Below are 15,299 nucleotides of genomic sequence, written 5' to 3' on the forward strand. Positions count from 1 at the left end.
GGTAGAATCTCAGGGTCATTTTGATTTGCATTTTCCTGATGATTAAGGATTTTGAACATTTTTGAAGTGCTTCCAGGTCATTGGAGATTGCTCTTTGAGAATTCTGTTTAGCTCTGTACCCCATTTTTAAATTGGGTTAGTTGGGGGTTTTTTTGGAGTCTAAATTCTTGGGTTCTTTGTATATTTTAAATATTGGCTCTGAATTGGATGTGGGCTAGAGAACATCTTTTCCCTATATGTAGCTTGCAGTTTGGTCTTATTGACAGCCTCCTTTTACTTACAAAAGATTTTCAGTTTCATGAGTTCCCATTTGTCAATTGTTGATCTTAGAGCCTAGATAAATATGGATCAATTTTCATTTGTTGAGACTACTTTCTGAAAACAACCCAGAAGAACCTCAATTGAAAATAGGTACAGAAAATGTGGTTCATTTATACAATGGAGTACTAATTAGCTATTAAAATGACAACATCATGACATTTGTAGGCAAATAGATTCAACTATAAAATTTTATCCTGAATGAGGTAACCCAGACCCAAAAATGTCATGCATCATATGTACTTCCTGATAAGGGGATATTATCCAATAAAACTCACAAACCACAGGAAATGTAAATAGAAGGAAGGCACAAGTCTGAATACTCAAAACCCATTTAGAGGCCAGACAAAATAATAATGGGAGGCAGAGGGATGATTGGTTGGGAGAGGGGAGGGAGGAGGTGGAAGTGGGGGGGGGAGAATCAGGTGTGGAAAGAGAAAGGAGGGCCACCCCAAAGGAGCATGAGGTGGAATGTGGAGCATTGGGGTAGGCTACTAGGACTCATAAGGATTACATTAGCTGAAATACAGAGATGGAACTGCAAGGACTACTTCCAGTAGATAGGCATGGCTACCATTTGAGGGATGAGGCCACTCACTCAACTCAAAATTTTTAACTCAGAACTATTCTGATCTAAAGGAAATGCAGGGACAAAAAATGGAGCAGAGACAGAAAGAAAGGCCACACAGTTACAGACTGAATTTGGAATCCATCCCAAGCTCAGGCACTAAACCCTGATACTACTGATGCCATGTTGTGCTTGCAGACCGGAACCTAGCATAGCTTTCCTCAGAGAATCCTCTGAGAAGTGCAGATCCTTACAGTCAACCATTTGATTGAGGTCAGGGACCAGTATGGAAGAGTTAGAGGAAGGACTGAAGGGGCTGAAGGGGATGGCAACTCCATAGGAAGAACAACCATGTCAACTAACTGGGACCCCTTAGAGCTCCCAGAGACTAAGACGAAATCCAAAGAGCTGGTTTGTGGCCTCAGGCACATGTGTTCCAGGGAACTGCCTTGTTTGGCCTCTGTGGAAGTGGATGCACTTAATTCTGGGGGAACTTGATGCATCAGGGAAGAGGAATGCTGGTGGGGGTGTAATGGGGGTGGGTAGGCAGGGGGCTTGGTGGTTGAGCAGCCTCTCAGAGGTGAGGAGATGATGTGGTGAAGAACTTGGGGTGGGGATATGGGGAAGGGAGGCAACTTTCGGAAAGTAAATAAAATAATTTAATAATTTTATAAAGATTACAAACAAGAGAAAACAAGTAAACAAACAAAAAACTAAAAACATGATGACTCACACTCATCATCCAAACCCCCAGGAGGCAGAGGCAGCTAGATTGCTGTGTTAGTGGTCATCCTCATTTAAATAAAAGTTAGCCACCAGAACACAGAATGTTCTTGGGGAGAAGGGTCGTGGGATCAGCTGACTGCAGTTGTCAGCCTATCAAGTCAGACCAAATAAGTGGAATAAAATGTTGGTATCAATGTCCATGAAGTTTAAATGGTCTGATATGACTAAACTAATTATGATCAGAAGGGGCGTGCTGGGCATTGAAAATGATGGTGAATCATGTGAGCATTTTTAATCCCACCCCCATCCCAGAGGAGGCAGGCAGCTGAGCATAACTCTGATTGTAAAGGCCATCCTTGTCTTTTTTAATCCCAAATAGGGAGTTCCTGGCCAGTTAAAACCACCTCTCTCAAGTCAGATGTGGGACTGTGGTAGAACATGCCTTTAATCTCAGCACTGGGGGGAGAGCAGGCAGGTCCTTGTGTGATCGAGTTCAGCCTTGTCTAGAGAGCTAGGTCCTGACAGTTAGAACCACACAAAGAAACTCTGTCTTGGGAAAAAAGATCTTATTTTCTTTTGCCAAGGTGTGGTGATACAATAAGAAAGTTCAGAAGAAGCCTTCTTGTTTTCCAGGTGTAAACTCTTTAGAGTTTCTTTTGGGTGATATAAAAATAACCAAAAGCACACATTTAATTTTGGTTTGAAGATGCAAATGGTTGTTCAGAGTATGTTTCCAGGTGGAGGAAGGGAGGTCAGGAGCACATAAAAGGTCCTGTTGATCCAAAACCGCAGGGTCTTCAGACACAGGTCAACATCAGAATAACTGGGAGGAGACCAGATGACGATCCGATGTGGTGTAGCAGGAGCCAGTGGCCTGGAACCAGACCTATGTATGAAAAGAGAACTAATGATTTCTTACAGGTACTAGGACAGACGATAAAATATTGACTAAATTTTATCTATACAAAACTTCACTAATAATTTAGTTATGGTCTGTAACTCTCCATGAGCCTGGGGAGCCATGACAGGTGGTGAACGGTTAGTGAGAAAATTATTCCTCATGGATATGCATGGAGACATTCACTGTTGTAAACTTCTTACAAGATTTATGATTTGAATTTGTGTGAATTTGTGATGAACTTCTCAACATTTGATCATGTATTCTGAAAGATGTTTAAGTGCTGAGGAAAAATAAAAAAGTCACAACTGAGCTGAAGAGAACTTTTTAGACAGAACACTTACTAGTAAGATCTGAACAGAACTTTTTAGAACAGAATTGAGGATATTTTTTAGTCAGGACACACAAGAACTTTTTAGACATAACTGAACTCAAGAAAAGTCATTGAAAATAAGAGGATTATCCTGCCATCAGCACAGGAGGGGTGAGCAAAATTAGAAGGAGAATGCATATTGGAATAACTTAGAAATTCTAGGTAACATAAAAAGGTAAGAGAGTATTATGAAGCATCAGAGGGAAAGAACAAAAAAAGCAGAAACTGCAAAAAGAGCAGAAGGAACAGGCAGGTTTCTCCTGACCGACAGAACAGGGATTTCCATAATACAAGGTAGGCTTAGTCTCATTAAAGGAACAAATGGGTTTAATTCATTTATCATTAAAAAGGTAAAATCTTCTTTCCCTGTTGAATAAAGATTGGAGTGCATTTTTTCCATCAAAAATGAGTGAGTTCTTTCTGCTCTAGTGCTTGGTCTTTTCTCCAAATGCATATGTAACTCTGTGTGTGTGTGTGTGTGTGTGTGTGTGTGTGTGTGTGTGTGTGTGTGTGTTTATGAGAATGTATGCAAATGGGTCCAAATGGTTTGAATGGAAATGTATAAATGCACATGCATGAAACCTTATATGAATTTATGTGTTTATGCATATTTGATTATGTAAACCTGTTTCATTCCATGCTTGAGCATTATTCTCTTTTTCTAGTTCAATAGAAGTTTATTGCTCCAAACTTCCCCTTAGCCTTAAAAACAAAAAGCATATGGACAAAAGGGAAATGGCTCTAGGAACTAATCCTTTACTTAATCTCCTGGTGTTTTAGGATGAGGTGCAAAATATCTTAAACTGCAATTTCTGGCCTCAGAGGAACAAAGAAATCAGGTCAGCTACAGTAGCAAAGTAATTTAGATTAGATAAGTAAACTATTAATTATTACAGAGCACCCCTAATATATCATAATACAAAAGTCTTATGGTCTGCTTTCGCTCCATCCCCTCCACTGCCTAAAGGAGAACCTACAAGAAGGGAGACTCCTCTGGGGCTGGCCCCCAGCAGGCATCTTTCCAAGAATATTTTCACAGTATTTTGAACAGAATCTCAAGAAGCTGAAGTGTATATGCTCTAGAAACACTGGGGCATGTTAATTACCTGAAAAATCTTGAAAGAGGGTGGAACAAAAGAAGGGAACACAAGAACACTGGTTAGAAAAACTTAACAATACCAATTTTAAATCTCTTTGCTGTGGCACTGTGGGTCTGTACTGTTGAAAATAAGCCCTTTGGCAGAAAATAAGCCCTCATTCTCCTTCAAATAGGGACCAAACAATTGTTCAGAGTCCAATAGTAACCTCTCTCATTACCAAGGGATACATGGGGTGGCCTTCCTAGTTGTAGACACAGAATCCTCAACAAACTACACAATTGTTACTCAAAAAGCAGATCTCCTTTGGCTTCCTTATAACCATGAACATGTTCAGAAGCTCAGAACAATGTTGGACAAATCTGTGTGGGAGGACATTACTGATTTGATTATAGACCTCATAGGGAGCAGGGTATATTTCCATAGCCAGCTCTCTCAGGCTTGCAGTGTGATCAATCAGCTCCTTCAGGCTGTCCATAGACAAGAAGTTCTTCAGAAAATTGATCTCATTGACCTGGGAGCATTGGCTCAGGGCAGGCAGGAGGATATCAATTTGGAAGTACATTATTATACAACCCTTCAATTCTAGCTTCTTTTTAGCAGTATTCCTAAAAGTCCATGACTTAAATTTAGAAAAGTGACACCAGTCAAATCCAAGTGTTTGAGCTGTTGGACTCTTGGATATTGGGACAGACAACTGTCTGACTCTGATAGTTTGCAGTGAGTGATTGGAAGGGCCTCTAAGGGATACTCTAAGCACTTAGAGAGAGAGAAAAAGGTGATCATCTCAGTAATGTTCAATAGTGATAAAGAGAGGGCTATGATTTCAAGCTAGGCCTAGCTAGGCCAAGGTTCTTCTGAGCTTATAATGAAATTCAAGAGTAGAATGCTTCCTGATAGAGAGTACCAAATCAAGTGTTGTCACTATAAGCAGAGGAAATACGCCATCATTGTGATTCTTCCTGCCTGGAGCTCCACAGTTCCCTCTGCACTTGTGAGCACAAAACCTCATCAGTGAACAAAGTGATATTCGAAAGAAAAACCCAGCAGGATTGACCGGGGAAGACCTTGAATCATTCCTGACTGTGACTACAACTGTGAGCTCACTGAGCTCTACTTCCATGTCATAGTCTCTGTCCTATTCACAGAGCACCCATGTGATCACTCTCAATCTTTACTCAGCCCCTATCTGTGCTCAGATAGCCTCTGACCCATGATGAATCAGAGGCAGATTGGAAACTGTACATAAAGTTGTAAGGACAGAGCAGGCATGGGGCAATATGTGATATAAGTTCTCATACCCTCTAAAAATCTGTTTGTCCTACTCAGAATCTAAGCTGAGACCTTTTCTAAATCATGGACACAAACATGATAGTCTGAATTTACTGAGGTAACAACACAAAGTGTTAGAGTAGAAGAAACACTCTGATCACTTATTCTGAAATCATATTAAGTGTGAATTCAAAAATGGCCAAGAAGCCACAAGTGTATAATGTTGTTTTACGTAACACAAAAGGCTTTCCTCTGGCCTCTGGATCAAGCTCTCCAACCTTCCTAAACTGAGCAGTTGGTCCAGGTGTTCTTTCAGGAAGCAGAAATTATTCAAATAGAGATTTAAAGATTGTGGAGTTTGGAGAACTGGGGAATGATCTCTGTAACACAACAGTCTTTGATTCCTTGGTTCGTCAGTCACTTCAAAGACATTTGGATTTCATTGAGAAGGCGTTTCTGAAGGTTTCTCATATGGCCCAGGCCTGGGGCTATCCACAGAACTCAAGAACACTGGGCAGAAGGGCCCAGGTGAGGATGCCTCAAACCCACTTGGGAGAGAGAAGAAAGCAAATACACAAGGGGGAATTGGGACCTGGGTGGGAAGGAGGACAGTGAGGGGAACAGGGGAAGATGATCAGGTATTGGGGGAAGAACAGGATTGAAGTCCTCATGACCAGCAGAAAGAATGGAAACAGGCAACCTTGGGAGGTAGGAGGTGGGGGGACCCTCTAGGATGTATCAGAGATCCTGAAGGTGAGAGACTCTCAGGACGCAAAGAGGGACCTTAGATGAAATGCCCTACAGTGGAGAGAGGGAACTTGTAGAATCCATCTCTAGTAGGAAGAGAGGGTGTTAAGTGAAGGGGTGGGGTTGCTTTCCCACAGTCAAAAACTCTGATCCAGAATTGTTCCAATCTGAAAGAACTACAGGGACAAAAATGAAGAAGAACCCAAGGAAAAGGAAGTTCAGTGACAGGCCCAAATTAAGACCCAGCTCAGGGGGAGGACCAAACCCTGACACTATTAAAGATATTATGGTATGCTTACGAACAGGCCTATCATGACTGCCCTCTAAAAGGCCCAAAAAGCAGCTGAAAGAGTCAGATACAACCATTTACACCCAACTAATGGAAAAAAGCTGGTGACTCCTGTGGTTGAATTAGGGAAAAGCTAGAAGAAGCCGAGTAGAAAGGCAACCCTATAGGAAAACCAGCTGTCAGCCTCAACTAACCTAGACCCCCGGGATCTCTCGGGCACCAACCAGGCAACATACACCAACTTATTTGAGGTCCTCAACACAAAATGAGCAGAGGACTAACAGGTCTGGATTCATTCAGAGAAGATGCACTAACCCTCCAGAGACTTGTGGCCCCAGGCAGTGAGGAGGTCTGGAGAGGTGGAGGGGTGTTGACAACTTCTTGGAAGTGGCAGTATGGGGGGAAGTAAGGGGGGGTGAGGTGGAGGATGTAGAACAGCCAGCTAGTGGACTGGGAAGAAGATAAAGTCTTGTCTGTTAAAAAAGAATAAATATAAAACGAACAAGCAGAAAGGTACATACTAAGGGTGTGTTCATATTCTAGCCAAGGTATTGAAGGTGTGTGTTAAGTGCTGAGCCACAACCCACCTAGAAAATAATTTTAATGTAAATAACACCATACCAGGTTCCACTGTGAGATCAACGATCCTAAAATATTTGTTTAGTTTTTGGCTGAATGTCATGTTTGGTGGTGAGAGTGAGGTAAGTTTTTGAACTCTAAGAATCTGACAGGAGCAGATCTGATACAACTCACAGCAGGATCTTTATTTCATATCAGCTAGTTGGGGCAGTCCAAGAGCACAGCAGTCATTCAAGAAGGTTTTGGTGATTGTGGAGCCCGAATATCTATGGGGAAAGACTTTATAGAAAGCAGCAAGCAGGGAATAAGTATGTATAAGCATCTAATTGGAAAGCTACTATGGCCTATAACATAATGGACTGGTGCTGGGGGTCATATCATACACTTAATTTCTGCTTCTGTCTACATTGGTCATCATTAGAAAAAGAGTTGGCTTGTAAATAGGGGTAAATATCTGTTGGGGTAATAACCTAGAGACACTGGTCTTTTGGGAGGTGAAACCTGGAGATGCAGATGTTGTAGGGACTAGAGACCCTAGAGACTGAAGCTAGGTTCCAGTTTTGTTGGGGAGCATCTTGGAAACTAATGCTATGTACCAACCTGTGAGATAACCTGAGTTCAAACTTAGGTCAAGTTCTCTAAAATGAAGTTTTATCCTAAAGATTTGACCTCTCACTCTGACTATCAGAGTATAAATGTCAGTGGTGTGATGTAATCTTCAGTAATGTTTCTTTTACAAATATAGTTGCCCTTATGTTTGAGACACAAGTGTTAAGAATTAAAACATTGGGGGCTGGAGAGATGGCTCAGTGGTTAAGAACACTGACTGCTCTTCCAGAGGTCCTGAGTTCAATTCCCAGCAACCACATGGTGGCTCACAACCATCTGTAATGGGATCTGACACCCTCTTCTGGTGTCTGAAGACAGCTACAGTGTACCCATATATTAGTAAATTGAATAAGGTGCTAAGTATATACTTTGTTTGGGAAGACATTAATTTTTGTTTTTGTTTTATCTTTTTGATACATAATTTTGATTCGTAGATTAATTTGAAACTCCAACTCTCACCAATCCTTTGCCTCAATGACTGGACTATAGCCATCCTGACAAAAGCAAACAAGGCCCTGGAAACCCTGGTCCTTGTTTCCCATACTTGTGCTTTGCTGAAAACCATTAGCTAACATTTCAAAAGGTATCCCCTGAGGTCCATTCCTTTACTTGGACACTTCCTCTTCTTGAGGGTCACTACCAAGGCCAAGCTCTCAAGTCCAGCAATCTAAAAGCCACTTTTGTCTTATGTAATTATTCACCCCAATTAAAATTAAATACCTCATTCTCATATGGGATTCACTTTTCATGCCTTTGTCCGATAAGGTAGGTATAATTTTCCGTGCAGAGGTAGTCCTTTGCACTTCACTTGCCCCCAAGGAAAAACAGTCCTCTACCCTTTATCCTTGTTGCTTTCTCCGTTGTCTTGTATCTTCTGTCATTGTTTCTTACCCCTTGCCTTTGTCCCTCTGAGGGACATAGATCTCCTTTGTGATGAGACCTTGGGCTGACTCTGAGGATACATACATAGTAATTCATTCCTGATACCAGCCGGAAACTACTTTCACTCTCTATGGGCGTCCCTGTGAAAGAGCGTACCCCAAAACGGGGGACGTGTCTCTCGCTCCAATCGTGGGATGGGGTGCCCCCAAGAACCACGGGTAGCCATTCTTGATGTAAAAGCACGAGGTAGCTTTATTAACGAGATCCCAGGTCTTAGCGGGATCCCGGGTCGACACGTATCTCACACAGGAGACAGAGGAATCGACCCCGAGCTTCCAAACTCGGGGGCTTATATAGGGGAGGTTAGGGGCATTCGCGCGGTTACACATGATTGGTCAATTCAAAAGGTGCACAGTTACTTTCGGCGCGAAATTACATCAGCAAGGAGTACGTGCTCTCTAGCAGCTCGGCAGGCAGGTAGGGTGGCTCATCTCACTCAGGGGGGTGAAGGAAGGGGAGGGGGTGGCTACAGATGATCAATGTCCTTGGGGCTGATAGCTGGTTTGGCAAGTCCTATCTCTGGCTCTCCCTCAGGCACGTCCGGCCCTGCACATCCGGACTCTGACAATGAGTAACCTTTTTAAAACTCTAGTTCTACACCTGCAGAAAATTCATCATTTTACATTGTCTTGGGCTATTCATAAAATCTCATGAAGAACATCCTGGCATAATTTAAAAAAGAAAAACGAAAACAAAAACAAAAAAACAAAAGAGCCTGGCATGGAGGTGCACATATTTATTCTCAACACTCAGGTTACTCGATAGGAAAATAAGACACATAACAAGCCAGTGAGACAGAGTTCCATGACATTAGGTCCAGACACAGTGGCCAGACTGGATGTTAAAGAGATAAACTGAAGTTAAGGAGACTGTGATAAGATTCATAGAAACCATCCTCTTTCCTGAGCCTAACGTGAGTCCCCTCAATATCTTACAGAATCTTCACTACAAATGACAGTTGGCAGACCCCCGTGAGGACCTGTCACAAGGAATCGGGATGGTGTTAGGACATATTTCCCTGCCTAAGAGAAGCTCTTCTTAGCAAATATATAAACTGTTATGCAATATGAATAAATAAATACCTTAAGGTCACATCATGTTCTTCTCATTTTGATATCAGGTCTCTGACTATGTTCATATGTTGCAAATAATGTCTTCTAGCAAAAGTTAAATACAAGGACATAGTTCCTGAAATGTGTTCACTTGGTCCTCATTTTCTTGACTACTTAAGAAACCTGCACCATCATCCCATTGATACCTAACTCAGTTGTTATCTGGATGTAATACATTCAAATTTGTTTCCAAAACATTGAGCATTTTGTGAAATCCTGTGCTTTGGATCCCATTTATGTGACCTGTTACTAGGATGCAAGGAACTCCGCAAATCTGAGATTGACCTAATTATGGTGATGGGGAATGAAGAAAACAGACAGAGGTACAGAAATGCAGGGAATGATTACGCTCTGTCCTCTGATGGAGACTAATCAGCAACCCAGATATTCAACACATTTATTCTATTGAGTCAACAGAGGAGGACAATCTCCTCATGAAAGTGTGCCTATATTGTTACACACTCCAACTACAATAATCCTACAGGAGGAAAGAGTGCTTGATACGTTCGGCAGATACAACATCCATTCACCTGCCGAGAAGATTTTGCATTTTTAGTGTATCTCAGACCTTTAGGTGATTACACATCCATGCTCCTTTCTGCAAAGGACATTCCCTTAAGATTTTATCAATCTCCAATACTAAGATTCCATTTCTCTGTTCCACAATCACCCTTAAAGTGGATCTTTTTCAAAAAGGCAACATTTTGTCTCCCAGTCATAAACATAGGACCCACCTCACTTAGAACATTGCATTGTAGCAAAGATGACTTCCTTGGGCTGTCTTTTGGCCTTGAGTATATCCAGGAGCTCAGGACAAAATTTTTCTAATCTGTGTGTTAGTATTACATCCCCATTATCATAGCACGCCAAAGGGGCAGGGTACATCTCATCAGTCAGCTGACTCAGCTTGGCTCTGTGGTACAAAAGTTGTTTCAGGAAAAGCAGGGAGAGTTCATTATCATAGAAATTGACTTCTGTGAGGCAAGAACATTGGCTGAGGGCAGGCAACAAGGCATTGAACTGAGATTCCCCCATGTGACATGATTTCAATTCTAGACATTCTAGTGTATGTCTAACTCTCTCAAGTAGAAACCCAAGAGGCTCAAGGAGTGAATAACATAAATTAACATTAATAAGGGTCAGACATCTGAGCTCAAAAATATTCAGGCAATAGGGCAGATAATCCAAGTCTGACTGTGAGAGGGGACAGTTGGCCATGTAAAGTATCTCCAAGGGATTCTTCAGGCACCTAGGGAGAGAAAAACAAAGATTGCTTTCTGGCAAATGGTGCTGAAGTGGGTTGATAGGATTGGATGCCGAGCAGATGAAACTTCTCCCAAACACACTTTGACTATTTATTGAGTCAACCCCCAGGACATGGCTTTCTGTTATCTACTCAGACAACTCAGAGCATTCTAGTCTGAGGCCTGTGGATATCACCATAGGTATGAATCTGGCCATGGCAAGAAACCGCATCAATGAATATATCAGGATGGTATGCTGCATGTAAAAAGGACTGCCTACTTTAAACAACATTCAGTAACTTCCTCTTGTTATTTTTTTTCCTTTTTTTTTTTTTACATTTTTTATCACTTTTTTTTATTAAGTATTTCTTATTTACATTTCAAATGTTATTCCCTTTCCCAGTTTCTGGGCCAACATCCCCCTAACCCCTTCCCCTCCCCTTATATATAGGTGTTCCCCTCCCCATCCTCCCCCCCATTGCCGCCCTCCAACAAAACACCACGTTCACTGGGGGTTCAGTCTTAACAGGACCAAGAGCTTCCCTTCCACTGGCAATCTTACTAGGATATTCATTGCTACCTATGAAGTCAAAGTCCAGGGTCTAAGACTGAACTCCCAGCAAACGTGATTGTTGGGGGAGGGCGGCTGTCAATGGGGGGAGGATGGGGAGGGAAACACCCATAAAGAAGCGGAGGGGGAGGGGATAGGGGGATGTTGGCCAGTAAACTGGGAAAGGGAATAACATTCGAAATGTAAATAAGAAATACTTAAGATAATAAAAAAAAAAAAAAAAATACCCAATTTAATAAAAATGGAAGAAAAAATAAAAAGAAAAATTAAAAATTTTATAGTTCAAGATAAAAAAAACACAATTAGTCAAATTACAGTCAACACAAGACATATCAAAATTATTATTTTCAGAATACAGAATAATGCTAATATTTCCTACCAATAGGACATATGGCATGCAAACACATGCATGCAGTAGGCATTTTCATACAAGCTGTACTTGATCTTTCAGGCTGAGCACACACATCATATAAGACAGCACCTAACTTCCATAGTATCCTTGTTGATAACCTGTGTGACTCCACTGGAGTCTGGCACACAATGCTGATGAGGGGAGGATAGGCTAAGACATAGAGACAATAGCATAATAATAGCATCATACTAGCAACTCCTCTATATTCCGACCAGTCCAAAATCCTGAGCACAGACTTATTCTCCACACATCGTTTCCAGGGAACTGTGATATTTGTGCATTCTGTCATTCCACAACGTGGAAAATGTTTTAGTGCCTTGTATCCCTCAGCCTCTAGGCCAGTGGGTAAAGTTACTCAAATGCCATTTGAACCATCTTTGTGAGAGTCAAGATCTTCTTCTCACAATGTAGCAGAAGATACTCTCAGATATCCACTAGCATTCTGCTTTGAAAAATATATGGGGATAGCAGTTTCCAATCCTTGGTAATTAATTTCTCTACTAATAGCGAAATCTCCTCCATCAGGCATGTCCATCAACTTAGTGTTGTTTACTGTTGGCACTACTTCTAAGCCTTCCCATACCGTTGGATGTAAAGGGGGCAGAATCAAGGACATAGGCCCAATACAGCTTCCCTATCATCATTGTCAGGATACTCTGCGAGCCCATAATCAGCATCACTCTTTGTCTCAGCATCAGCATGTCCCACCAACCACTCTGGCAGCTAGCCCACTCCTTCAGCATCTTGCAGAAAAAACACAAACATGCCCTTTTCCCCATATTAATACCTGAGTGGGATCATGCCATATGCCAGTAAGTGGATCCTTCCATTTCACCTAGGTGTAAGTATGCCTAGTTGTAGGGTGCCATAGACACTCAAAGAGTCCCTTGGCATCCAAATTTTAAAATTTTTAAATAAGAGCATGATTTAAATAATTTTGTGGTATACAAGGATATAATTGCCTTTTTTATTTTATGAAGATATTGCTTTAAATTTCCATGGAAGTGTTCCACAATACTTTGTCCTTGAGGATAATAAGGAATCCCAGTAATATGGGTAATATTAAATTGTTAACAAAACATCTTAAATGCATGACTGCAATAGCCAATTACATTATTTGTCTTAATCTGATTTGGAACACCCAGAATAGAAAAACCAACGAAGGTGATGACTAACTTTATTTTTAGTTGCCTCTCCCGTTAGTTGTAACTACAAAGCCTGAGAAGGTATCAATAGTCACATGTACGTATTTTAATTTTCCAAAATCAGATATAGGAGTAACATCCATTTGCCATAATTGATTAGGTAAGAGACCTCGAGGATTAACACCACTATGTGGTACAGGAAGAAACTGAGGACATTAAGGACAAATCTTTACAATGCGATGTGTGCATTCTCTAGAAATACCAAATTGTTGTCTCAAGCCATTGTTGTTTGGATGATGTAAAGAATGAGATTGTTTGACTAATTGTTTTTGTGTAAGGCCTATATATAAAATCTTCCTGATATGTGAATCTTTTGTGGCTTTGCCCTCATTAAGGTGTCTGGGCAATCCAGAATGAACTCTTAAGTGTCCTATAAGGTATGAAATGGTATATTCTCTTGAATTGAGTTGTATTTCTATAAATATTGTAAAATTTGAGAATTAGCAGTATGTAAAAAAGGAACAATTTCAAGCAATTTTAAACCATGAGCTATATTTTCTATCAGTATATAAATTAAAAGCTTGATTTTTAAACCTTTCCAAAGCAGTGGCTACAGCGCGTAATTCAATTATTTGTGCTGAAGCAGGGGGAAACTCAAGGGAATAAACATATGATCTGAATGCATATGTTGCCTTCCCATGAGATAAGCTGTCTGTAAATACAATATAAATTTACAGGAAATACAAAAGCATGCATAGAGGCAAATTCTAACAACTTGGTTTTTGGATAATGATTATCAAATTTGCCTAAAACATTTGGACATGAAATAGGCCAAATATCAGTATCCTTCAATAACCAATTAACTGCTGTCTGGAATAAGAAATAAATATTTTATTAGGTTCTTCCCTAAAGGATTTTCATGATTCTATCCTATAGCCCTGTATTAACACACCAATAGCTTCACAATAGGGTGTTCAATCTTAACTTGGAGATGAAGAAAGATGAATCCACATTAATGGTCCCTTTTGTCAAAGAACTACTGTGAACCAGCCAACAACTGGACATAATTTATATAATGTATCTGTTGTTGGCTAATAGCTTTCTCTGTTTTCTGCAAAGCTATTTGTCCCTCATCAGTTAATTGTCCAAGGGAATTAGGATTTGCCTCCCCCTAGAGAATACCAAACAAAGGCTTGTGTCCTCCTGTGGGGAATTTAAGGTGAGCTCTTAGAAAATTAACACCTCCCAACAGCTTTTGAAAATCATTTAAAGTAAGTAAACTATCTTCTTTTTACTCAAATTTTCTGTTCCACAACTTGTTTAAGATATAACTGAGGTCCCAAATATTGAAAAGGATATTGCCTTTGAATCTTTTGTGAAGCAACAACTAATCCCAAAGATTGTAAAGCTTGTTGTATAAGTGCAAAGGCTTGTAGTAAAACTCCTTCAGAGGTATCAGCTAATAAAACATTCATATAATGAATAATATACACTAAAGGATTCGAAATCCTAACTTCTCGTATTGAAGCAGAAACAAATTTTTGACATAATGTAGGGCTATTGACCATTCCTTGAGACAAAACTTTCCAATGATATTGCTTCATGTGTTCTTTAAAAATTACAAGAAGACACACTAAATGCAAACCTTTTACAATCCTGAAGATGCAAAGGCATAGTATAAAGACAATGTTTTATGTATGTAATAATTTTATACATATTTTTGGAGTGGCAGCTGGAGTAGGTAAGCCAGGTTGTAATATTCCCATGTGTTCCTAATTTCATTAACCTTTTGTAAATCGCCACTTGCCTGATTTTTTCTTAATTACAAGTATGGATGATTTAAAATCTTGGGTATGTCATCGAATTGTAAACTCAGGCTAATGGCACATGGCAGTTTAACTACAATTTTTAAGTTTCTTTTCCACTATCAGAGCATAAATATAATGTTGGAAAGAAATCCCAATTTTCAACAGTATAAACAATCCATTCTCACTAAAATCAATACCAAGTGTATTGCTTTCATGTTAAAAAGTTTGGCCGCCAGTTCTTAAATATGAATGCAGGACAGTGCAGCTTTTAATACCTCATTAAAGAGACATTGTTTTAAATCCTATGCTTTATAAGTCTGGTTTCTGGAACAGGAATTACATAAAATATTATCCCAAATTAGAGATATCTTTAGAGACCTGTTTCCCTGGGTTGGCTCATGTCACATGTTGTTGTTTAGAATGATTCCAACCCTGAGGTATCTGTTTTAAGCTAAATCTTTTTTTTTTTTTTTTTTTTTTTTTTTTTTCCCGGAGCTGGGGACCGAACCCAGGGCCTTGCGCTTCCTAGGCAAGCCCCCTACCCCTGAGCTAAATCCCCAACCCCAAGCTAAATCTTTTAACAAAGTTA

The 15,299-nt window shown here is 40.3% G+C and overlaps 1 protein-coding gene and 1 pseudogene across 1 annotated transcript in view; both read right to left on the reverse strand.

Moving 5' to 3' along the window:
• Positions 1-4,245: 4,245 nt before the first annotated feature.
• LOC116890272 lies at positions 4,246-6,970 on the reverse strand (annotated as a pseudogene).
• Positions 6,971-10,265: 3,295 nt separating this feature from the next.
• LOC116886340 (oogenesin-3-like) overlaps positions 10,266-15,299 on the reverse strand; it is a 34,268-nt gene continuing 29,234 nt past the window's right edge. The window contains exon 4 of the mRNA XM_032887795.1: positions 10,266-10,779. Within this exon, the coding sequence (XP_032743686.1) occupies positions 10,266-10,779 (514 nt within the window). The remainder of the gene's footprint in view (positions 10,780-15,299) is intronic.

This window comes from Rattus rattus, chromosome 1 (assembly GCF_011064425.1).
Source record: "Rattus rattus isolate New Zealand chromosome 1, Rrattus_CSIRO_v1, whole genome shotgun sequence".
Taxonomy (NCBI): domain Eukaryota; kingdom Metazoa; phylum Chordata; class Mammalia; order Rodentia; family Muridae; genus Rattus; species Rattus rattus.